This window comes from Pteronotus mesoamericanus, unplaced genomic scaffold, assembly GCF_021234165.1.
Source record: "Pteronotus mesoamericanus isolate MK-2021 breed Mesoamerican mustached bat unplaced genomic scaffold, CSHL_Meso_final scaffold_167, whole genome shotgun sequence".
Taxonomy (NCBI): domain Eukaryota; kingdom Metazoa; phylum Chordata; class Mammalia; order Chiroptera; family Mormoopidae; genus Pteronotus; species Pteronotus mesoamericanus.
Genome location: NW_026555308.1, coordinates 21,928,205 through 21,951,226, shown reverse-complemented (window position 1 = coordinate 21,951,226; position 23,022 = coordinate 21,928,205). Strand labels below are relative to the sequence as shown.

The following is a 23,022-nucleotide window of genomic DNA, read 5'->3' as shown; positions in this document are numbered from 1 at the left end:
GCACATGTAGCACCCCAAATTTTTGATAAATGAGTGACTGGTGATGAAGAGACATCAAAGGGTTTGAAGGCTGGATTTTTATTTTGGGAAGATGGCTTTGGTGGCTATGTGGCTAGAGGAGAGGGACATGAAGGCAGGGAGGCTGGCACTGAGCTACTGCAGAGGTTCAGGCAGGAGACGGTGAAGTCAGAGCTAGAGAGTGGGCCTGAGGATGGAGGGGAAGAAGTGGACAAAAAACTCTCTAGGTGGGAGAATGGCTGGACATCAGGGACTGATTCAACACATTGAGGGCAGGGGTAGATGAGGAGCACAACTTTTCAACCAAGTGCCCTCTGACCCCCAGCTTGGGTCTGATCCTCTGCAGGTTCAGGCACCTGTGTGGCCCACCATAGGGAGGGTTGAATCCTGCCTGGCACGGGGAGAGGCCCACCTTTCCCAACTCCCCACCCCCACCACAGGGAGGATGTGTGTGGGGGCTGCTCAGGCCCCACTGTACTGACACCTCTAACCCAGCTTCACCAAGCTCTGGGCCTGGGCTCATGGTGTCCACCTCAGTCCCTACTTAGCATTAGCTGGAGGGTTCTTGTCCTTGTGTATTGGATGGTGCAGAGCCCTCAGACAGCTGGGCTGGCCTGGTGCCCGGGAAGAAGGGATGGTGGCCTCTCTCTGAGCAGTGGAGGCCCAGAGGGACTTCTCCCCCATCTCACCTCCTCAGGAAACCAGCTTGTCATTGTCACCAGTACAATGACAAATAGCATAGGCCCTTCAAAACTGCTTAGCCCCTGGCTCGGAGACCCCTGGGAGGGAGACACAGGCTGGCTGGACCATTGACATGGGACCCTGGATGTGGCGGGGCTGGGGAGGAGATGGGCCAAAAGAGTGATTGGGCCAAATCCCAGGTTGGATATTAGGGGCTCTTGGCCAGGGTCCAAGCCCATGCCTAGGGATCTATGGAGCACGTTAGGCTGGGAGATGGGTTTCATTAAGACCTGGGATAGGACATGTGCCGGGACTTGGGGCTCATCCCCGAGCTGGCAGGTTTCCGGCAAGTTGACTAACTTCAGCACCTGTCATTGGCGGACTGTGGGTGCTGGACTGAACCAACTTGGAGGCTCGGGGAAAACCACACTACGTCCCAGGGTTTCATGCTGGGAGAAGCTGGGGACCTGAGGATAACACCTGATTGTTGGGCAAAGAGGTCTCAAGTGTGGCCACCCCCTCCAATACTCCACTCTCCTCATACTTCTTGAAGTCAACTCTCTCAGCTGAGGCCAGGGATTAAGGGGGAGGCAGGAGAGTAACGCAGTCCTATCTTTGAGCCCTGGCACCCCAACTTTCTAGCCTTGTGACCTTGGATAAGTCCATATACTTTTCTTAGCCTTGGCCTGTACATCTATGAAATGGAATAGTAACTTGCCTTTTAGGGTTGTCATAAGGACTAAGGGAGGTATAAAGCTCTTTGCACAGCACATAGTAAGTACTCAATAAATTGTACTGATTGAGGATTTTTTTGTGCCAGAGGGGTGGGGACAGGGAGTCCCAGGTCAGGAATCACCTAGGCTTCTTCTCTCTCCATCCCCATGAGGCAAAGGCTGAAATGGAAGGGAGGCTGGTACCCACACCATCCACTCTCTGTGGAAGTGACAGCATCTGCCAAGGTAAGGCCATGCAGGAGGCCTGGCTGGCACTGACCAAAGCCACATACTAAGAGTCAAGAACTTGGACAGGGGAGTGGGGGTAGGGAGGACAATGATGTCTGTCTCCCTCATCTACTCTCCACTGTTTGGAAAGGACATGCCAAATTTATTGTTGCTTTGGAGACTTCCTCGGTTGCCCCCTGGGGCTGGGATGGGATGAGGGGACACTATTTTAAAAGATGTCCCCAGAGTAGAAAATGTTTCATTCTGCTGTCCTTGCCGAGACCCAGGGCTCCTAGATAATCTCTTCCTTGGTCATTAATTTGTTGACTTGGTTTTCACAGTAGCTCTGAGCGGGGGTGGATGGCCTCACTATTCTATTTTATAGATGAGGAAGCAGAAGAAGAAGAAGGGAGGGCTCAAAGTTCCAAGCTCAGCTAGGGGCAGAGCCTGCTCTGCCACCGCCAGCATTACCACTGTGTCCTCACAGGAAGGGGCCTGGGTAGGGGGGTGTTTGTGGCGGGGGTGGGGGTGGGGTAGGGGGGTGGGAGTATCACATTGCACAGGCTGAGGGCTCTGTCCCCACCCCCACAGTGACTGCAGGCTGCACACAGAGGCTGCCCTGGAAGGTGACTCCAAATGCAGCATCAATCACCAGTGAATTAGCCGGCCATCCGTCAATATTAAGGGAAGAATTGCTTTTTAATGGGGCCAAAGAATGCGTGTTCCTGTGACTAGTGGGAATATTTGTCAAATGTCTGAGAACCTGGTAAATAAATGCGAATGAACCAGTGTTTCCAGAAATGGATATTAATGACTGAATTTGATAACAGGGCAAGGGTCCCTAGTGTTTGAGGAGCACTTTCTGGGAACTGGCTCTGGGCAGAAGAGCCCTATATATGCCTTAGTCCACAGGACCCTCAGAACAGTTCTGGAAGGCAGGTGTCCCTATTTTACAGGTGAGTAACTGTGGCCTGCCCAAGGTCACAGGCCTGGGCCGAAGTTTCAGGGTGGCTGTGCCCTTCACCCGTGAGGCTGCCACTAAGAGATGGGAAGGCAGGGGGATGGTGACTGGAAAGCATCTGTAGTGACAGCTTGGGTGAGGGGAAGGGGTCCTGACTGAACACCTGGAGATCTAGTAGGTGCTTCCCAGAGAGGCACAGGGTCCCTGATGCCTGGGGACTGACACCAAGGACATGACCAAATGCTATCCCTTTCACCCAAGGCTGCCCTCATCTGGTAAACACCCTCCTAAGTGCAGGGAGGGGCTCAGCTGTGGGGAGTAGGCTTGGGGAGGGACAGGAGCACCATGAAGGAGGAGCCTTGGGCTTCCCTGAAAGAAGGGCTCTGGAGGGGGAGGGCTTCAGAACGGAAGGGTCAGTGAAGAGGAGGGGACTCCCTGAGGGGAGAGGTGCTCAGGAAGAGAGGGGCTCTGAGAGAGGGAGGAGGCAGTTTCCAAGAATAAAACCCAAAGCACTGACCCTCTCTCCTTTGTCCCAGTCCTCCCTTCAGTTCCCTGACCACGTCCACACTCCCTTCACTCCTGGACTCAGCCAGCTCAGCAGGATTTGCAGATTATAGGTCCTGGGGCTCTCTCTGCAGGACACTCCACCCTACCCCCTGCTCAACCCTGCCCTGGGGATCTCATTTCCTCTTTCCACATCCAGAGCTCATCAGACCTCTTTTTGGTTGCCAGCTGGAAGCCTCCTCTTGGTCTGTTTTCAGGAGTCCCCATCCATTCATCTGTCTCTGCAGAGACCCTCCCCTCCCCAACCTGGTTCCCAGTTGGAGGTGAACACCAAGTCCCTGTGCCCCTTTCTTTCCCTTATTAACAGCACAGGTGGCCCAGGCCTGCCTTTCTGATGGCCTTCCTGATGGCCTTCCACTGGTGACTGTCTCTGTTTGAGCCTCAATGTCTTCGTGGGCTTCACAGGGACAGTGAGCCATGTCTTGGCTACCTATTGAGGACAGACAAAAGTATGGTTTGGAATGACCATTGTATGCAGGCTGTCTGCCCTGATGTGGCTCAAGGCCCAATCCCATGCTTTGGCATTTCTGATTTCTCAACTCACTGACAGTATGTGTCTGATGGGCAGGCCCTGTTCCCAAATTTGTCTCCTTCCACAGCCAGCCTGCTCATTTCAAAGTACTATACTCAGAGCAGATGCGAAAGAGAGCCTTAGGACTACCAGCTTTGCTTGGAGCTGCACAAATGCCTTCAGCTCCATGTGTGAGGGCCGTCCCATCTCCACTAGACTTGCGAGGGAAGTCCCTCACAATCCCTCCGTCTCAGCTGACAGACTCCTACTCATCCTTCAAGTTCCATTCAAATGCCTTCTCATCTGAGAATCTCTCCTCTGAGCTCCTGAAGCACTTGGCCCTCTCCCCGTCCTGTCCTATAACCGTGATTCTAATCTGTTTTGTGATAGAGTTCGTTGTTAACATGCTTGCTTCTTTTTCGAGATGGGGAGGGACTTTGAGGAAGTAACCCCAGTCCAACTCTGGGCCCCAGCATGGCCTAGCGCAGCGCCCAGCGACCTCGAGGACCCCCGTGACTTATTCTGAGGTACAGAGGGTGAAAACTAAGCTTCTGGCTGCCAGCAGAATTCCTGATCCATTACGCTTTCTAATCTGGCTGCAGCACCTGCTTGGCAGAGTCCAGGCAGTTCGATCCACCCATTTTATAGAGCTTGAGTTGTCACCTATGTTTATATGCTTCTCTCATCCAATGGGAATGGACTGGATGTTTTTTGGAAGGCATGAATCAGGTCTCTTTGGTTTCTGCGAATCTGAGCCTAGTTCAGAGCTCGACACAGAATGTTCAAGACAGTTTATTGGTTGAATAAACTAATAAATTAATAGAAGTTCGGCTGGGCTTGCAATGGGTCCATTCCGGCTGGTTCAGATTCCCATCCCTCGTCGGACTCAGCTCCAGGGCTCCCTAGGCTTGCTTGGCTCCGCCCTCGGCTCCGGCCCCGCCCCGTCCCCGTCCGTATTCCTTATTCCGCAGCCCACTTCCGGCCCCGCGGCAAGCTCACCCCTGCTCCTCCATCATCTCCTGCAGCTCCATGCACTTGAGCTCCACGCGCCGCTTACGCTCGTGGTCCAGGATCTCGCGGTGCGCGCGCTTCACCAGACCTGGCTCGGAGGCGCGCAGGTCCTCCTCGGCCCGCGGCCAGTTCCCAGAGGAGGCTCCCGGCTGCGGGAAGCCGTTCGCAGCATCGGGCGGGGACGGCATGCTGGCCGCCCCGTTGTTAACGGTGGAGGACATAGCGGCTGTACCCGGAGCCGCTGGGATTGGCCCTGCGGGATAGACACAGACACGAGGCGAGATTGTCACTTCTCGGCCACCTGCTAAGCTCCTCTCTGCGCGGGTTAATCCTGGAGATTTAAAGGTCCACTCATGGCTCTAATCCGCTTCCTCTCAGGCTGAGGAGGGGGGTGGACAGCGGGTTTGCTCCTTTGGGTCACACCTCAGAGCACGAAGGGGGATTGGACACTGGGCTTTCCCCAACTGTAAGGTGGATGAATGCAGGCCGGCGGGACTATAGATCGTCTCTAAGTGCCCTCGGCTTGGAATGGAGTCATTTTCAGGGACCTAGTAACCACCTAGGGCAACCCTCTCTGCCTTGTACCAATGCCTGGGCCTGACTGCCTAGTGCCTGCCTGCACGCCTGCTTGCAACTCCCCAGGCAAGCAAATCGGTTCCGGGGAAAATTTGTTAGTTTTATTCTTGTTTTTTCTCCAGGCTCAGTTTATACCCCCTCTTACCCAAGAGCCTCACTCTCCTGGCTCTGGCTGGTGGGATCACTGACTACGTGTGCTCCTACCTCCCAGTCTGCTCCCAGGGCAGCCCTGCAGAGATGGGAAGACAGAGCCCTCCTCAGGCTTAGGGGCATTGTCACCACAGATGCAGTTTTCAGTTCCCGTTTTGATTTGGCTAACTTCTCCAAAGCCAGCAGTCCAGGTTGGGGGCCTGATCCAGATTGAAGCCTACAGGACTGTCCCCTCCTTGATTCTAGAAATACTGCTTCAGAGGATGGGACCAAAAGTGGCACTGATGTTAGTTTTCCAGGCAGCCACATCCTCCTACAGGCTCAGGGAGACATGGGAGTCAGCATGGCTTGGGAGGTAAGAAGTCCTAGCTCCACGCTAGGCCCAAAGTAGAGCATGTGCATGCATTTGTGCTGGCACACACACATACACCAAGGACCTATCTTACAGGCAGAGGCACCTCCTGGGCTATTTCCATTTTCTTTCTCCAAGGCTCTGCTGGTTGCTAAGCAACAGGGAGGCCTCCTTTCCAGGGAGTGGGATGGGAAGGAGGGAAAGGGTGGAGGGAGGTGGGGAGGGAAGAAGAGATTGGGCATGTCTGGACATCCTGGATGGACCCTCCCTGCAACACAACCCCCAACGCACACTCTCCTTACTGGCCTCAAAGTGATGGGGGTGTGGGCCACTCAGAGCCACAGAGACTGGGAGGCAGAGAAGAGAGAGGGGGACTGTGAGAAGCACTAGGGGCTCAAGGGGACAGAGGGAGTGGTGATGAGAACATAAGATCTTTTGTATGTCCACCCCCTTAAGTCTCAAGTCCTTGGCTTCTAGGCCAGTCTCCTCTACTCCTTGCTATTGGAACTGCTGATCGCCACCTGTGCCTGGGAGCATGATCTAGACTTCAGAAGAGGAGGGCTCTTGGGGGTTTACAGGCCAAAGCTGTTCTTTCAGCCTTTCTCCACGCCAAACCCTGCAAGTGTCCTGCCTGTCCCTACCCTACCTCTGTACCCTGGCTCCACCAGGGCTTCCCATAAGCATCACCTACTCCCATGCAGAGCCCTGGGCACTCTGCTCCCCACCTGCCTTAGCCATGGTGCTTGGCTCACAGGTGACTCCTCCATATGTCGGTCACCTGAGCCAGGGACATGTATGCAGCTTGGAGACCTCCACTGCCCTGGCCCACTGCAGCTCACCTGTCAAGTTTGGGCCCTCATCCCCTCTTCCCAACATTGCTCACATTTATGCACTTCCTTCCCTCCTAGTACAGTCTCAATCCAAGCCCCTCACTGTGGTCCACTCAGGTCTCTGCCTGACCCCCTGTCCTCTGCCCATCCTACATCAGCAACCTGGGAAATCAGTACAGGAGCAAATCAGACAAGTCATGTCCTGATCTACAGTCTCTAGTGGCTTCCTCTCACCTTGGTTTAAAGTCACAACACGGCCTGCCTTTCAGTCTAGCTGTAACCCACCTCCTTTTCAACAGATTCTCCATCTTTCTTGCTTCCAGGCCTTTCCATTTGCTTTTCTCTTTCCCTGGGACACTCTTCTGACTTGCATGTCCTCAAAGTCACTGCTCATAGACATCACTACCTTCTGGAAGCCTCCCCTTAGCCCTCTGGCTGGTGCTGTGCACCCAGAACCCTTGCCACTCACTGTTGTCACTGTGGGTTCACAGGCCTGGCTCCCTCTGGGCTTGGGGCAGTTTAGTTTTCTGCTCCTAGTGCCAGCAAAGTGCCTGAGCAGGTGGAGCTCAGTGCATATGGATAGAAAAAATGGAAAACAATTACAGTGGGAGGTGGGATGGAGGAATACCTGGCATGGTTCTCAGTACAGCCTGCAAGACCCCTTCATGTTTTGCCTTGCGCTATCTCACAGCTGCATCCCTTGCTGCACCTCATCCTGCAACCAATGTCTAGCCCCTCAGCCTCTGTCACCGGTTCCCAAGCAGGCATTCTATTCCATGTGGCTCCCCGGTGCTGGAATACCTGTTCTCTTCTCCATCTGGGGAACTTCTACTCCTCCTTCAGGGCCCAGCCCCAATGTCACCTTCCCTGGGACGCCTTCCCCCCTTGTGAGGAAGGATGAGTCATTACCTCCTTGACTCCCGCCGCTTTTGTCCTCACCTATTTTAGATACTGAGGTTCAACAGTGTTGTTTCCATCTTACTCCTGTTCTAGAGTGTGAGCCCTTTGAGGAGAGTGGACTATCCCTTAATTCCAGCTCCTCAGAGCCTCTCCAGCACCTGGCAATGCAGGAGACACGCTGAGGGTGTGGGGAGAAAGTGCTTAGGCCCAGCAAGAGCCATAGAGGAGCCGGGCTCCCAGCCGTGCTGCTCTGCAGGCTCACCCCGATGTGGGTGTGGCTCCTCAGCCTAGAACTTGGCCCAAGCTTCTTGAGGACAGGGGAGAAGAAGCTGATGGGGGCAGTTCTGAACATACTCAGATCTCCAGACCCCGAGAAATTCTGTCTCCTGCACTAGGAGAATGTCTGGGAGACATTGCTAGGCTGCTGGGGGGCAGTCTTTCAGGAATGACTGAGGAGGAAAGGAGAGGGGTGTGAAGGTATGGGGTGGGGCAGGTGCAGCCTGCATTTTCACTAAATCAGATGGATTCTACTAGCCTCTGGTGAGAAGGAAGGTGCCAGGCAGGAATCTGAGAAAGGTTATTAAAAGGATGACTCTTGAACCCATAGTGGAGGGGCCAGAGGTCATTGCACACTGAACCCACTTGTTTCCAAGTTAGCAGTGCTGGGCCAGCAAACCAGGGAGCTATTAATACTGCAGGCACAGGGTCTCCCTTTGAGGCATCTGACATCTGTGGAACCCTTGTGAGCTTTCATAAGGCAAAGAGACTTCATGCTGGTGGGAACTAATATTTGGTACTGTTGTAACTGGTGTATAGATTGACCTATGCTCAAGAGAGTGAATTAATAAGTCGATGTCACATTAGATGGAGGTATTCAGTGGATGACCATAGGGCTCTGTCCTCAACCACTGATCCAGCATGCTCACCATTGACTGCATGGAACTTTGACAATCTGATGATCAGATTCACTGAGGACACCGCCTAGGAAGGCTCATAAATTCAGAGTCAGAATCTAAAAGAACTCAACAGACTGGGAAGATGGAGGAATTTAAGAAGGTGAAACAGGACAGTGAGAAATGCCACATTCTGAAGCTGGGCCCCAAATGAACTTTCTAAAATTGGAATGGGGTAGACATAGTTCAGAAGCAGTGTATTTAGGAAGGATTTAGGGGTTTTCAGTGGTCACAGACTCAATCATGATGTGGCTGCCAAAAGCGCATGTTATCTTATGCCACATGAACAAAAATATGATTTGTAGAATGAGAAGTAAGAATATACAGGCTATCAGAATTCCTATCTTTAAATATTTGAAGGATTGTAGAGGATGTAGGCCAAACCTGGCTGAATCTGCTGCGAAACATGTAAGAAATAGGTAGGGTTACCAGATTTGGCAAATAAAAATATAGACTGTGAAGTTAAATTAGATTTGAATTTCATGACTTTCATGTTTGGGACATACTTATACTAAGAAAAATATATTCACTGTTTATCTGAAATTCAAATTAACTGGCTCTCTTGTATTTTATATATTTTTTATATTAATACTACCTGGGACTCACCACAGACGTACTGAATCAAAATCTCTGGAGGTGAAATTGTTAATGTTCCCTAGGTGATTCTGAAATAGACTGCGGACCAGCAATTGGGAGCCCTGTCAGAACTGGTTCTCAACTTCTACCGCGCCTCAGAGTCACCTGGAAGGCTTGTTGCAGCACAGATGGTGGTGGTGGGGCCCTTCCCAGTTTCTGACTCAGTAGATCTGGGGTAACGTCTGAGCATTTGCATTTCAATTCTTTTCTCTTTTTTGGTAAGATTTTATTTATTTTTAGAGAGAGGGGAAGAGAAGGAGAAAGAGAGGGAGGTAAACATCAATGTGTGCTTGCCTCTCGCGTGCCCCCTACTAGGGACCTGGCCTGCAACCCAGGCATGTGCCCTGACTGGGGAAATGAACCAGAGACCCTTTGGTTCGCAGGCTGATGCTCAGTTCCACTGAGCCATACCAGCCAGGGCTAAGCACTTGCATTTCTAACAAGTTCCCAAGTGCTGTCCTTTCATCACACAGAGAGAGGAACAAGGCCCTAGCAATCTGTCTCACTGTTGTTCTGTCCCCTTTAGAGACTGCTGGCCTTTGTTCCAGAAGACAAAGCCAGAATTCCTGCAGGGAAGTCATCTAGAGTGGATATCAGCTAAGTTCAGGACAGAATTTTCTCTCCTCACAATCAAATCTTAAAAAAAAAAAAAAAACTAAGCAGTTCAGTTCATCCCAGGATGAGTGAGTTCCCCATTACAGGAACTGTTCAAACAGGAGGTAGATACTATATTCACACAAACACTCACCCAACATCTACTCTGGGCCCCACCCCATGAAAGGCGGAGGATTTGAAGATGAGTGCGGCCCCATCCTGGCCCTCTGGGAGCTCACAGGCTGGTTTGGGAAACCAACAGGGATCGGGTGTAGTGTGATAAAACAAAATTTGAGGAGTGTCTGCAGCTTTGTCTGGCTGGGCAGGGCAGGCTTCCCAGGGGGTAGGGAGTGGGATGGGCTAGATGCAGGGACACGGGTAGGTGAGGCCTGAGCAGAATTTAAGAAATAAACAGGCTTTAAAAAAGAAAAGAAATAGACAGACTTGGCAAGATATGACTGGATGTGGGGGTGAGGGGAGGTATCTTAGATGACACTGGCTTGGGTGACCAGGTGGATGGCGCAAACATTTACCGTGATGGGGAACATGGAGGGCAGATTGAGAGTGTGTTAAGGGGGAGGGGCTTGTGGCGGGCAAGCAGGCAGATATGACATCTAGAGCCATAACCCTAACCCTGACCCTAGCTTGCCAAGGTCCCTGGGGGCACTGACACTGAGTGTCTTTGGAGGCAGAGGAAGTTTTTTCTGTAGCCCTGACTGGCTGTGAGACCCTGAGCAAGCGTCTCCCCCTCTCAGGACCCTTGCTTTCCCACTGGACAATGCTGGGCGGGGGCTGGTCTCAGAGATCCCACGGTTCCTTTTCTACTCTGGTAGTACTCATTATATATGCATACTGCCAAGCTTTCAGCCCACCCCCTTCCTGCTGATGTAGCCAGTGGCCAGAGCCACAGCAGCCATCCTCAGAGCTCAGCCCGAGGCTGTCCCCAGCACTAGGTCAGGTCCCAAGGGCAAGCCCAGATGCTGGGCCAGCCCAACCCTTATGCAGCTTAAGTCACGCAGATCTAAGTGGTTAAAGAGCCAGACCTCGGCTTTCTAAACCTTATGGCTGAGTCCCTGGGCTTGCCTCCTACTCCCAAACGCAAGCCTGGGTCCCCTGAGCAGACCTGGCCGAGGATAGGACAGAACAGTCTGGCTGCTGGTACCTGCAAGGCCAGCCCTGCTGGTAGAGATTAATTGAAGGTGAAACAGTCCATCTGTACTGCAGAGTCCAGTTTGCTGACAGGCGTGGCATGGAGGCCTCACGGCTAATGAGATCACCTCTCATCCTGGGACTCAGAAGGGTGGGATTCTCAGGTCAGTAGTGACCTGGCCAGATCTGGGAGGGCGAGCAGTGGGTGACCTATGTGTCTGAGGGGGAGGCTGGGCTTTGCCCTGGGGAACCCTGTTTTGAGTGGGAGATAGCAATATGCTCTTTGGTAACTCATAACCTGAGTGACCTTGTCACGTGACTTAAACTTCATGCCTCCGTTTCCTTGCCTGTAAAATGAAACTAATAACAATACCCTCCCCAGAGGTTTGTTATAAACCACGAATACATGTGAAGTGGTACCACAGTGCCTAGCATGCAATGAATGTCTCATAAATGGTACCCGTGGTTGTTACCATTTGTCAGTGGGGGCTGTCCTATTTGGGGGTGTGAGGAGCCCCTGGACATCCGGGGGAAGATGTTCGGGGGCCCCAGATCATGAACCTGGCATTCAGGAGGCTGAGATGGGGCCTGATTTGGGAATTGTCATTATATAGCTACAGACTGAGACTGGAGAATGAAAAAGGTTGTTGATCGGGGCAGGAGGAAAGAGCGGAAGCAGGAGCTCAGAGCGGGGTGTGGGTGTCATTCTGAGGAGCTGGCTGAGGTGACATGGGCCACTTTCCTACTGCTGGCCTCAGCAAACTCCTCCTGTCCCCATCTCACTCCCAGCACCTCATGGCACCAGCCCAAGGGCCCCATTGCTCCCGTGGCTCAGAAGCCTCTCTCACCAGAGGACAGTACTCACCCCCGTAGCGGCCCCTGTCCCTGCCCCAACCTGCCAGAGACCTACCTCCCCAGTGATAATGCCAGGACTCAAGACCTCCATGCCCTTGAAGGTGCATGTTCCCACAGCTTCAAGTAAGCTCTGGATCCACAGTCACACACAATTTAACTACATTCTTGCTACTAAGGTCTTCCTGTTGCCTCCCACAAACCCAGGAAAACAGGGGGTGGGATGGGGCGGACAAGGAGCACTGGATTTGGAGTCAGAAGACTTTGGCTTGAAATCTGGCTCTACCACTTCTGCCTGAGTGATCAGGGAAAGTCATTAAACCTCTGGGGCCTCAATTTTCTCATCTGTAAAGCCAGTACTCCTTACCTCACAATGTGGTGGGGTCATTTATTCTTTGAGCAACAATCTTGAAGACAGATTCTAATTATGCCCTCTTCCTGCACCCTGACCTGGTGCCAGGGGAGCAAATAAGAGACCAGAAAGGTCAACTTGGCCTGGAATGGTCAGGGAAGGCTTCACAAAGGCAATGGTGCTTGGACTGGCCCTTTGGAAGATGAGTTGCTCTATGTAAGGACGGGTAAATCCAGGTGGGGGACAGCACAGACTGAAGGCAAGGGCAGGCAGGGTGCAGGGCCCTGGGGCCGAGAGGACCAGGGTGGAGAGGGATCATGATGGGGAGCTGCCTTCTTGCGGGGTAGGGGCTGCAAATACAGTGAGAGCCCTTCCAGAGAAAAAGCCCAGTGTGGGAGAGAAGGTGGGGAGGGATGTTCCTCTGAGTTTCCTGGAGGAAAAAAAAATTCTTTGTAACTGTCAGAAACGTGCAGAAACTGACAAACACACATGAAACCACGCACTTAGATTGTGAAACTAAGTCTGGATCTTTCTAAGAATGAGTGTGCAGCAACAATGGTCTGTCAAGATATTTTGTCAAACTGGGAAAGAAAACCCATCTCCACTGTGTCCAGGGAAGCTCCGTGTGTCTCACCCCACCTCAGTCCCTGGCACTGGACCAGGCTGTACTTGTGACATCAATGTGTCCCTGGAGCACTGGGGGAAGGGGCTCTCCTGTCAACCCCTCCCTTCCCTGTGGCTACAACACACTGGAAGCCCTCCCCATGCTCCCTATTTTCCCTGGCTAGGAGGGCGGGGCTGAGGAGGTAAGAGCCACAGGGTGAGGAGAAAGTTCCTCAGCTCTAGGGGGCGGGTCAAACCCTCACAACACAGCTATTCATCGGGTGGCCACTGGGCCCCAGCAGAAGATAAGACAGAGATAGAGGGTGAGGAGCAGTGATGCCCGTAATGCAGGAAGGTAAGTGCTGGGATGGGGGACATGTAGAAACATCAACTGAGCTGGGCTGTGCGTGGGGAAGAGCATAGCTGGGAGGTCTTCCTGGAGGAGAGATCATGAAGCATAAGTAGAAGCTGGTGGAGCAAAGAAGGGGAGTAAGGATGTCTTGGGTAGAGTGTGGGGTGTGTGTGAAGAAAGCTTAAAGAAGAAAGGTGAAGAGCCTGGGCTTGTGCACAGCTGAGCACAGTGGATGGGAGGGGACAGAGGGACTAGGGCTGTACCCTGCAGGCAAGAGGGAGCCAGTGAAGGCTGCTGAGCTGGGGAGTTCATGGTCAGATTTGCATTTTGAAAAGATCTTTGTGCCTCCCCTTTGCTGGCCCCTGCCCTTTGGAAAGAGGGGTGACTCTAACTCCACATTAACCCAGTCTACCTTAATCAAGACAGATATAAAACTTGGAATGCATTAATAAATAAATTCGATAAAAAAAACAAACTCAAGACAAAGGTGTGCAGATCAGCAAGTGGCAGAAGAGCCAGCCTAGGTTCAAATCACTCACTATGTGTCCTAAAGTGACTTAACCTCTGGGCTCAGTTTCCTCATTTGTAAAATAGTGTTAATATAACAGGGTTTAAGGAATTAACCCTTGAATTAAGGGTACTCACTAAGTTCTATGTATAAGTGTTAATTTCTCGTATTACCATAACCAGGGGTATCCAACCTTTTGGCATCTCTGGGCCACACTGGAAGAAGAGTTGTCTTGGGCCACGCACTAAATACACAAATACTAATGAAAACAGACGAGCAAAAAAAAAGGTTTTAAGTAAATTTATGATTTTGCGTTGGGCCGCATTCATTGCTATTCTGGGCCACACGCGCCCACGGGGCCGCTGGTTGGACTCCCTGCATAAACAATGCCAACCAGTTTAAACCACTACAGGCGTGCGTTAACTGGTGAGACATATAGGTCAGTATAAATCAGAACATAGCATGTAGATAATTTACCATTCCAATCAGTTCCAACTTGTGAAGACTAGTAAGCCAACAAGGTCATTTTCCACAGATACCAGCCCACATGGACCAGTAGAGACCAGACTCACTGGTAAGAAAATGCTGCAGGGTGAGGCCTGGGAGGGAGGCGCTGGGGCCGGCCGGCAGCGAGAGGGTTAGCCGAGCCAGCTTCCTCCCTGCCTCCTGGGGACTCTCTCAGGAGGGCGGGAGGCGCTGGCACTGCTGCTTGTTACCCAACCCTCCAGAAGATGCCATGGGGGCGGGGGAGAGAGGGAGAAATGCTGAAAGCCTTCCTTTCAATTATTCAGCAGCCAGAGCTTCCTGCCGCCCCTGTTGGAGCCAGAGGAAGTCCTTGGCCAGAGTCCCCAGGCTGGGTCTGGCTGGGCTGGTGGAGTTCTGGTTCGGGGAAGGGGGCGGGGTGGGGAGGTAGCCTGGCCCGCAGAGATGCTGGCACCACAGCCTGGGCCTGCGTCACAGTGCTCTAGAGCCCTCTCCTGCCCTCCCCTATCCAGCCCTGTGCTGGGCTCAGGGGTCCCTGTGCCGGGCTTGGAGCTGTCTCTTTCCCTGCAGTCTCAGTTTGTGCTATGGAATGGAGGTGCTGGGACTGGCCAAGTTCCCAGAGCCAAAATGGGGTACCCAGGGCAGGCAAGGGAAGGAGTGCATGCCCACTGACCACAGGAGAAAGCCCTTCAGCTCCTGCTGGTCTCAGACATAGGCACTCTGCTCCACACAAGAATGCATCAGTCCCTGCTGTTCTGTCTGCCTGAAATGCTTTTACCCTTCCATTCATCCTACAAGAGTCTGCTCAAGCATCACCTCCTTAGTGAAGCCTTCCACGACCTCCACTGGGGAGACACATCTCTGCTGTGCTCCTGGAACCTGACCCTCTTGTTGCCACTTTCAGGATTTACCTCATTCTATTGTGATTGCAACCATTTGCTCCCTGGCCTAGTGAGCGCTCTCCAAGGGCAGTTACTAGGTAGCCTCCATCTTCAAGTCCCAGGTGCTTAGCACAGAATTTGGCACAAAGCAGCCATCTGTGAACACTTGTTGAAACCCAGTGTTTGCGCTGATGGTGAGCTCACTACTTGTTTTTTATTACTGCCATCTCTGGGGACCTCAGTGAAAAAGATACATAGTTACTGCTCTCACTATGCCTAGACTTTGTGTGTTGACATTTGCATGGGCCACATTGTCACATGCTTTGTTAGCCCTGGAGACCAGCTCTGTCTTTGAAGGATTAGGGTGGACTAGCCTGGCATCCAGGCTCCTGCTCATCAGCCTAGGGTCCCTTTTATTTTTCCTTTTGGCTCTGATTTGTGTTCTCAGAGCAGAGGATCTGAGTGGCGGGTCCCACGGATAAGGGAGCCTCAGCTGTCTGCTCCCTATGGAGGGGTCCACAGTGCAGGCCAAACACCTTGGTGAGACCAGAGCAGACCACTGTAGTCCAGGACATGCCATGGGGAGCCTGAATCAGACTGGATACATCAACACAGGATGGTGGGGAACTCGCAAACCAATGAAAACCAGTAATATTGACCAGTGGAATAGAGCAGAAGATGCAATATTGGTCACTGAAAATAATACAAACCAGTTCCCCCCCGGTAAACAGACCTGTATAAAGCAGTACTGCTACAAAATAAACAAGCAGTATTTTAGCCTCCTCTGCACTAGTGGAACAAAGGAATCCCTGCCCCCACTTAGCCCACTCTGCTCCTACGCTGGGTGCTCACTGGCCTTTAGGGAGCTGTAGCCTCTGGCCAAGGAGCCGGCAGCTTTCTTGTGGCTGCCTGAGCTAAACTGGAGGTTGGGATGGAAGCCTAAGAAAGGACCTTTGCATGGCTGAGCTGTCACGCATGGCATGGGCTCTCATGGAGGTGGCTCTCTGTGTCCTGGGGAGGGTTCAAGCCAGATGGTGTGGGTAAGGTGTCCTAGGGAGAGCCACCTATGTATCAGGACTCCATGATCTCTGAGGACCCTCCCGTGCTGGCCTGTGGGGCTGATCCTGGAGTGAAATCAGAGGAGCCCATACACTCTCATCAGTTCCGTCCCCTCTTTACCTCCTTCTCTTCCCCACCAGGATCCAACCCTCCCAGGTTCATACCTGGGAGCTGGGATGAAGAAAGGTAAGGTGAGCTAGAAGCTCTATAACCAGATCTCTTTTCCTTCTGGGGCTTCAGTGTCTCCATCCAGATGATGTGTCAGGAGCTGAGGGCCAGGGATAAGGAAGCCTCAGCTGTCTGCTCCCTGCAGAGGAGCCCACAGCACAGGCAAAACACTGAGTCCCTGACAGTCCCTGACAGTCCCTGACTGGAATAATCAAAGTTGGGTGGTGGTGTGTCTCCCCAGGAGCTATCAGCAGGAAGAGTGTGCTGGACAGACAGATAAGCCCCTTCTACACACTGGGGCAGGTGACAAGAGAAGACAGGGGCAGCTGCCTCCACTGCCCACACAATCTCATTATGGAAAATTCCCTCTATTGACTCAGCTCTAATCAAGCTGGCTGCCCTGGGCATCCCCCCCAGGTTTCTGCTGGGCTGGGAGAGATCAAAGAGAGCCGGGCTGGGGGCTGGAGCCTCAGCTGCCATTCTCATCGATCCAGATGCGCCTCTTGTTGCTAGGCAACAGCCTCCAGTCTCTCCTGGTCCTTCTTCCCCCAGGGGCTGCAGGATAGGGCAGTTAAGGGAGGGGGGAAGACCCCACATTCATTCTCCAGGTTTCCTCATACCAAGCTAGAGACCTTTGTCACCAAGTGGGGAGCCCCTCTACCTGCCAGGAAGTGCCCCCTATTCTGGAAGCTTGACCCTCTCGCTAAAATAGACCCCTTTCTCCCCTCACATTTGTATTCATCTCTAGAATATTCAAAACCCACATCTCTTCTGCTCCGTGTAAGCATTCTCTCCGGAATACAGACCAAGGATTCATCAGAGAGGAGAAGCAACCCTTAGGGGGTCAGTGACAAAATCAAGATGAGACTGCAGGCTACCAACTTTCAGCTCAGCGTTGGACTAGATGTGAGAGCCATTTAATCTTGAGAGAATGGCTCTGAAGACAAATTCACACTCTCAATTTTGAGTGGGTTGGCTTTTTATTTTCTTTTTCCAAAACGTAGGATGAATTTCATAGTAGTTTTTTTCTTTTTTGTTTCAAGTGCTGTAATTTAAAACTGTAAGTTGTTCTTTAAAACAGACATAAAAATGTATGGGTTTTGGGGGCTGAAATTGACTAAATAATGCAGATCTGATCATTTCATCAGTTTAATATTTGGCATATTTTATGTATCTGATACTGCTCACCCGCCCCTTTTTAAAACTGAGTATGTACAATTCATCCCAGCAGTTGTTATGTGGTGACCTACTTATATCGTGGCTTATTTAGGATTTTATTGTCTCTCCCCCTCCGAGGTCTTTATAACCCTTGGAGATCAAAAGTGTCTGGCTCTTCCTTCATCAAACCTTTTTTTTTAATTTTTTTTATTTTTTAGTGCAACTAAGGAAGGGGGAGAGGTGACGCACTTCCTGAAGTGTTCAGAGCCAGAACTCAGCAGTCCAAGGGCCCAGCCCTGAGAACTGCTGAGACGTGCACTGTCCCTGGGCAACTGTCCTGGCGTCCTTGGTCTTGCTGCTGCCTGCCACCTGCTCCTCCCAGCTCCGCAGCACAGTGACAACTCCTCCCTGACTCCCCTGCCCGGCCCCAGTCACACACTTCAACTCTGAGAGGCACCGCTTTCCAGGGTCCTTGACAAATGGTAGCCAATTAATGTCAATTAATCTGATTAGCCTAAATAGTTAATTAAGCAGTTGATTAAAAACATCATTGACAATAACCTACAATTCCTGAGGGGTTGTGGGTGGGAGGCATGAATGGTGGGGAGGTGGGGTCTCTCCTTGCTCTGGGAAGGGGCAAGCCCCTTAAGGTTAGATGGGAGTGAGGGCTGCTCCCACAGCTGCGGCTTCTGCCAGTCTCCGCCTTGCTCTGCCATCGGCCCACAGAGTCGTCATCAGGTTGTCCGTCCCTACCCCAGCCACGAGCTCTCTCCCAGCCGCTGGCCGGCGTTGAGAGGGTCTGGAGTCAATGGGAGAGGCTGAGCTTTGGCGCAGCAAGGGAGGGAGAAAGGCCTTCTTTCTGAGAAACTTGCATCCTAAAATCCCAGAGAGGAGTCCTGGCCTTTGCTGCCACCACCCCGACCCAGACCACACGCCTCAGAGCTCACAACCCCAGTGAGACCAGAGACTTCCCCAAGCTGCGGAGCAACCCTGGAGGGCAACTGCCACCCTGAAGCCCATCCTACAGATGGGGAAACTGAGCACCTCCCATATGCCATGCCCTCTGCTTGCACTGGGGGCCTGCGACCATGAATAACACAGGGTCCCTGGCATCGAAGAACTCCCAGTCTGGGGCATCACAGAACAGTGCAGCCTCTGTGGTCCTACCATGTCTTAGCTGGGTGATGCTGGTGTGCCCCAGTATCCTCCACTGTGACCTGGCTGCTTCATAGGATGTTGTACTAAATGAGTTAGTGCACATGAAGCCCCTAGAGCAGTGGCTGGCACGTGGGAAATGCTAGATGAGAGTTCGTGAGGATTCCTGAGGGAGACAGAAGGGCAAACAACCAGCCAGGCTAGAGTATAAGAGGGGCCAAGAAAGAAGTAGCACTGGGCACTTGGAGGGACACAGAGGAGAGGGCCTGGAACAAGCATTGCACAGAAGACACGTGAGCAGAGTCTGAAGTTCAGGGAGGTAGAGGAAGAGGAAGACGGGAATCCAGCTGAAAGAGACAGCAGGTGCAAAGCAAGGAGGCACTTGTTCTCAACTCTAGCATGTGCAGTCACCTAGGAGCTTTTAAAAATGCAGACCCCCACTCTCAGATTCTGAATGGGTGGGTCCCAGGAATCCACTTTTCATGGAATGTTCTGGAAATGCTGAGGCAGGACTGCTGTGGTTCTGGGTGTCCCAGGTTGGGAGGAGCAGAGCTGCAGTAGGAGAGGCCCCAGGCCTTGTGACTTGTGTCCTGAAAGTACACCGCAGGCCCCCCGTTCTCTCCATCTGTCCAAATCGTGCTCGTCCTTCAGGGGTGACCTTCCTGAAACAGTTCTGGCTGTGCGCTTACCTGCCTGAAACATCCCTTGGTTTTTCTGCTGCCTACAGGAGGATGGTTAGAGTCCCCTGCCTAACACTAAGGTCCCTCATGCGTCCTCTCTCTCCGGCCTGGTCCTTCGCCCCTCAGGCCCAGCCCTGATTCTCCAATCACACTATTTCCCAAGTGCCTGGTGCTTTTTCCTCCTCTATATCTCTGCTCATGCTGTTCTCTCTGTCCAAAGCACTGTTCCCTTTTTTCTCCCCTGGCAAACCTGTACTCGTTCTGAGGCCCATCTGTAAATACTGGCCCCAAAATGACCCAGGCAGGCAACCCTCCCACCACCACAACTGCCCAGCAGCCCTGGGGATGCTCCCACACAACCCGGATTCCATCTCAAAACATTCACCAGCTTATAGGCCTTGCTCCTCGCGAGACTGAGGGTAGCTCCTCCCTTTCTCCAGTGCCTCCCACAGAGTTTGGGGGTGACAAAGATAGCTGAGCTTTTCAGTTCAGAAAATGTTTGATGAATGAATGAATGATCATCTATGCTTTGTAATGTATCAGAAGCAAAGGACAGGCGAAGAGAGACATTGGGAGGTAGGGAAGAGAGGTGTGCCTCCTTTATTGTTGGAAACAATAATGGGTGGGTCACAAGGATCAAGAAACAAGCGTCTGACCTTGTCAGACAGGGAGGGGAGACAGGATTGCCCGGAGGCAGGGCCTGCTGAGTGTCCCAGCTTCCCTGCCATCCCAGAAGAGATGGCTGGGCTCCCCTGCCCGTCCTCAAGCTTACCCGCGCCAGCCTGGGCCTCTCCGTCTGACACTGACGTCTGTGCCAGCAGCTGGGGCAGGCATGAAGGACAGACTGCCTCGCTTCTCATCCTGTCCCTACTCCATGGCTCTTTCTTTCTCCCTGAGTGAACCCAACCTGGAGCACGTGCACATACGCTCCTGTCAAATCTCCCAGGGGAGTGTCTCCAGTATCTGTCTCCTCTCCCACTGCGCCATCACCTCCTTCTTGGCCTTTCTGTCCTTGGTCTCTTTCTCCCCATCCTCCCTTCCCCGACCAAATATAACCAGAGTGGGCTTCCTAAAGTCCACGTGTGATTGTTCATGACACTGCTCCAAAGCCTTCCATGACTCCCATTGATTTCCAAACAAATTCCTAGCTCTTTGCGGTGGTTTTCAAGATCCTTCCAGACCTGGCCCAGCCTACTACTCCCCCCGGCTGCCCTCTCTTCCCAGGAATGCCCTCTGTGCTATGACTACATTAGATCGTCCACTGTCCCCTTAGTTCACCAGAACTTTTGTGTTGTTGTCCACACTGTTCTCTGGAGTGCCATGCCTCTGCCTGCTCTGTCTGGTACCTCCGCTGTCATTCTCCGAGGCCCAGCTTCAATGCCCCTCTCCCAGGAGCCTCCTCTGGCTGCCACATCAGCGTGGGCACCTTAGTCCCAGCAGAATCTCAGTAGGTTGTCACTGTCAGTTTCCTTATGCCTCCATTTCCCACTAGTCTGGGAGCTCCTCAAGGCCAGGGTGTCCTCAGCGCTCCTACTGTGCCCAGAAAACAGGGGGCGCTGATAGCTGTTGATTATATGGTCACACACTCACATGACCACTGTCCCTGGGAAGTGTTCTGGGTATTCTCCTTTCTTGGGAGCTCCCATACCCCTTGCCGGAGTCTCTTCCTATGGCCCATGTGGAGGAAGGTATCATTCTGCTTGTTTTGCAGGAGAGGAAAAAGACCCGGCTGTGGAGATCTGAGATCTGAAAAAAGATCTGAGCCCAGAAGATTGACAGTTGCCAGATTCCCAGTTTTGAACTCTTTCTTCTGGGGTCTTGTTGGACCCAGGCTCTCCCTCTCCCCAGGGGGTGTATGACTTTCTCATGATCCCCCTCTCCCAGAAGCCTTGGCTCTACCCATCTTGGTGCTGGCAGCGAAGGGACTGAGGAAGTAGGCCACCTCAGTCCCGCGCTGACTAGTCACAGGCCCCATAGCCAGCCTCTCCGAGGGAAACTGCAGCTAGGAGACCCTGAAGGCGTGCCCCACCCAGGAGCGCAGGGAGAGGGGGCAAACTTCCCCCTGCAGCTTTCACTGGCTCCCTGAGAAGCAACTCCGCCCAAGCCCAGCCTTCACAAGGCCATCCAAAGAAAGCTTTTTGAAGAATCTTTAAAGACATCAGAAAATTCCCATGGTAGAGTAAACAAAGAAGATACTGGTTTCCCCCAGCAGCATGTTTCCAGTTATTTAAGTCTATGTATCTCTGAACCCAGACAAAATCCTGGAAGGAAATTCTCCCCCTCGCTTTGTTCACAGTGGCTATCTTTGGGTGGTGGGACTACTATTGATCCCTATTTTCTTTGGTTTCTCTATTTCCCAAGTCTTGTACAATAAAGATGTGTCATTTCTCAAATCAAAAGACTTCAATGAAACTTACTTTAACATGTCTCCATCCTGGGGAGTTTGGGGGAGTTGTTCAAAGCCACAGGCTATACTCAAAGCTAGAAATTGCAAGGCCAAGAGCTCCCCAGCGCAGTAAGCTGCCTCTACCCCAAGGTCCAGTTCACTGGGCCCAGGCTGCCTCATGGCCCTCACAGGCGCCGGCAGGATGCTAAGGGAGCAGTGGCACTGCCCGCCAGCTCCAACTGGCACAGCGGCCTCTGCAGTGGGCAGCAGGCCAGGGTGGGGGCGGCAGGAGGCTGAGGCCAGGCTGACTGCTGAGGAAGCGGTGCTGCAAATGGATGGGCCGGCTGGCCTTTGGCGGCGGGATGGGAGACCCTGGGGTTTGGGGGCTGCTCGGAGACAAGGCTTACATGGCTGCTGAGGCCGTCCTCTCAGGCCAAAAGTCAGCCTGGGCAACCTGGAACTGGCACATCTGCCTAGGTCCCCTGAGAGCCCCATTCTGGATGGGCTTGGCCTCTGGGGATGGGGCTGTTGCTCTTTTGTGTTCATAACCCAGAGGAAGGTGGAGGGGCAGAAACCCAAAGGCATTGGCAGGCACTAAGCCACGATGAAGGTCTAGAAGGCCTGGGTCTGGCTGGGGTCTCTAAGGAGCCCCTTGCTCTCATAGGCTCCTCTGCTCCTCTGGGTCTCTACGCTCTCACTGATCTCTCTGTTCCTTCATTGAACACTTCCCAAACCCATCCCTCTCTGAACCCACTCTTACTGAGTGTCCTCTTTCTGATCTTTTCTTTTCTCATTAAACCCTCCCTCCTGTCTGAGCTCCCCACCCCTTCACTGACCCCAGGTGCTGGAATTAAGAAGGAACTTCTACATTTCTTGCCCGGCTGCCCCTCCCCACTTGGCCTACACTAGTTGCCATACCGACCCACCCCCTCTGCAGGGCCCTGCATCCTCTCTTTAGAACATCAGCTGCAAAATCCCTCCCTGTCCCCAAGACTCCGTGAATAAGCCTCAGCCACCACACCCCTGCTGCTTCCCCAGACGAGGGGCCTGTGCTTGTGTGTCTTGGGGCCTCCTGGAGTCCGGTAAACAGCTCTGGGAGGTGTGTGCAGGGCATCCTCAGTGTCCTGGGCCAGAATGGCTTCAGCCTAGGATCTCCAGGTGACCCACGGGGCCTCTCCAAGTCATATTTTCCCCCTTGAGTTAAGTCCCCAGGTTTGTAGGTGGGAGAGATGGGTGCATTTTCAATCGCAGTTCCAGTGAATAAATCAAACCTAAAACACTGGAGATGACTTCTATTTCTTGGAAGCCACATACTTCCCACAGGCTTCCCAACATACAGATTTATAGAACAGAGAGATTTTAAACTCTTGGTGCTGGCAGGGCCTTTGGGGGCATCTAGTCAATCCCTATCATTTTGTGGTTGAGGACACTGAGGCCCGGAGAAGGAAGGGACCTGGTCAAGGTCATACAAGAAGCCGGGGTCAGAGATGGTTCCAGAGAGAAAGTCTCTGGACTCATGTCCTAGAGCCCTTCTGCCACCTCCCGCACATGCCACCTT

At 52.6% G+C, this 23,022-nt stretch overlaps 1 protein-coding gene across 1 annotated transcript in view; it reads right to left on the bottom strand.

Annotated features, from left to right (window-relative positions):
* SRRM3 (serine/arginine repetitive matrix 3) overlaps positions 1-23,022 on the bottom strand; it is a 54,304-nt gene that overhangs the window by 28,342 nt on the left and 2,940 nt on the right. The window contains exon 2 of the mRNA XM_054589753.1: positions 4,676-4,940. Coding sequence (XP_054445728.1) covers positions 4,676-4,908 — 233 coding nt within the window. The 5' untranslated portion in view covers positions 4,909-4,940. The remainder of the gene's footprint in view (positions 1-4,675; positions 4,941-23,022) is intronic.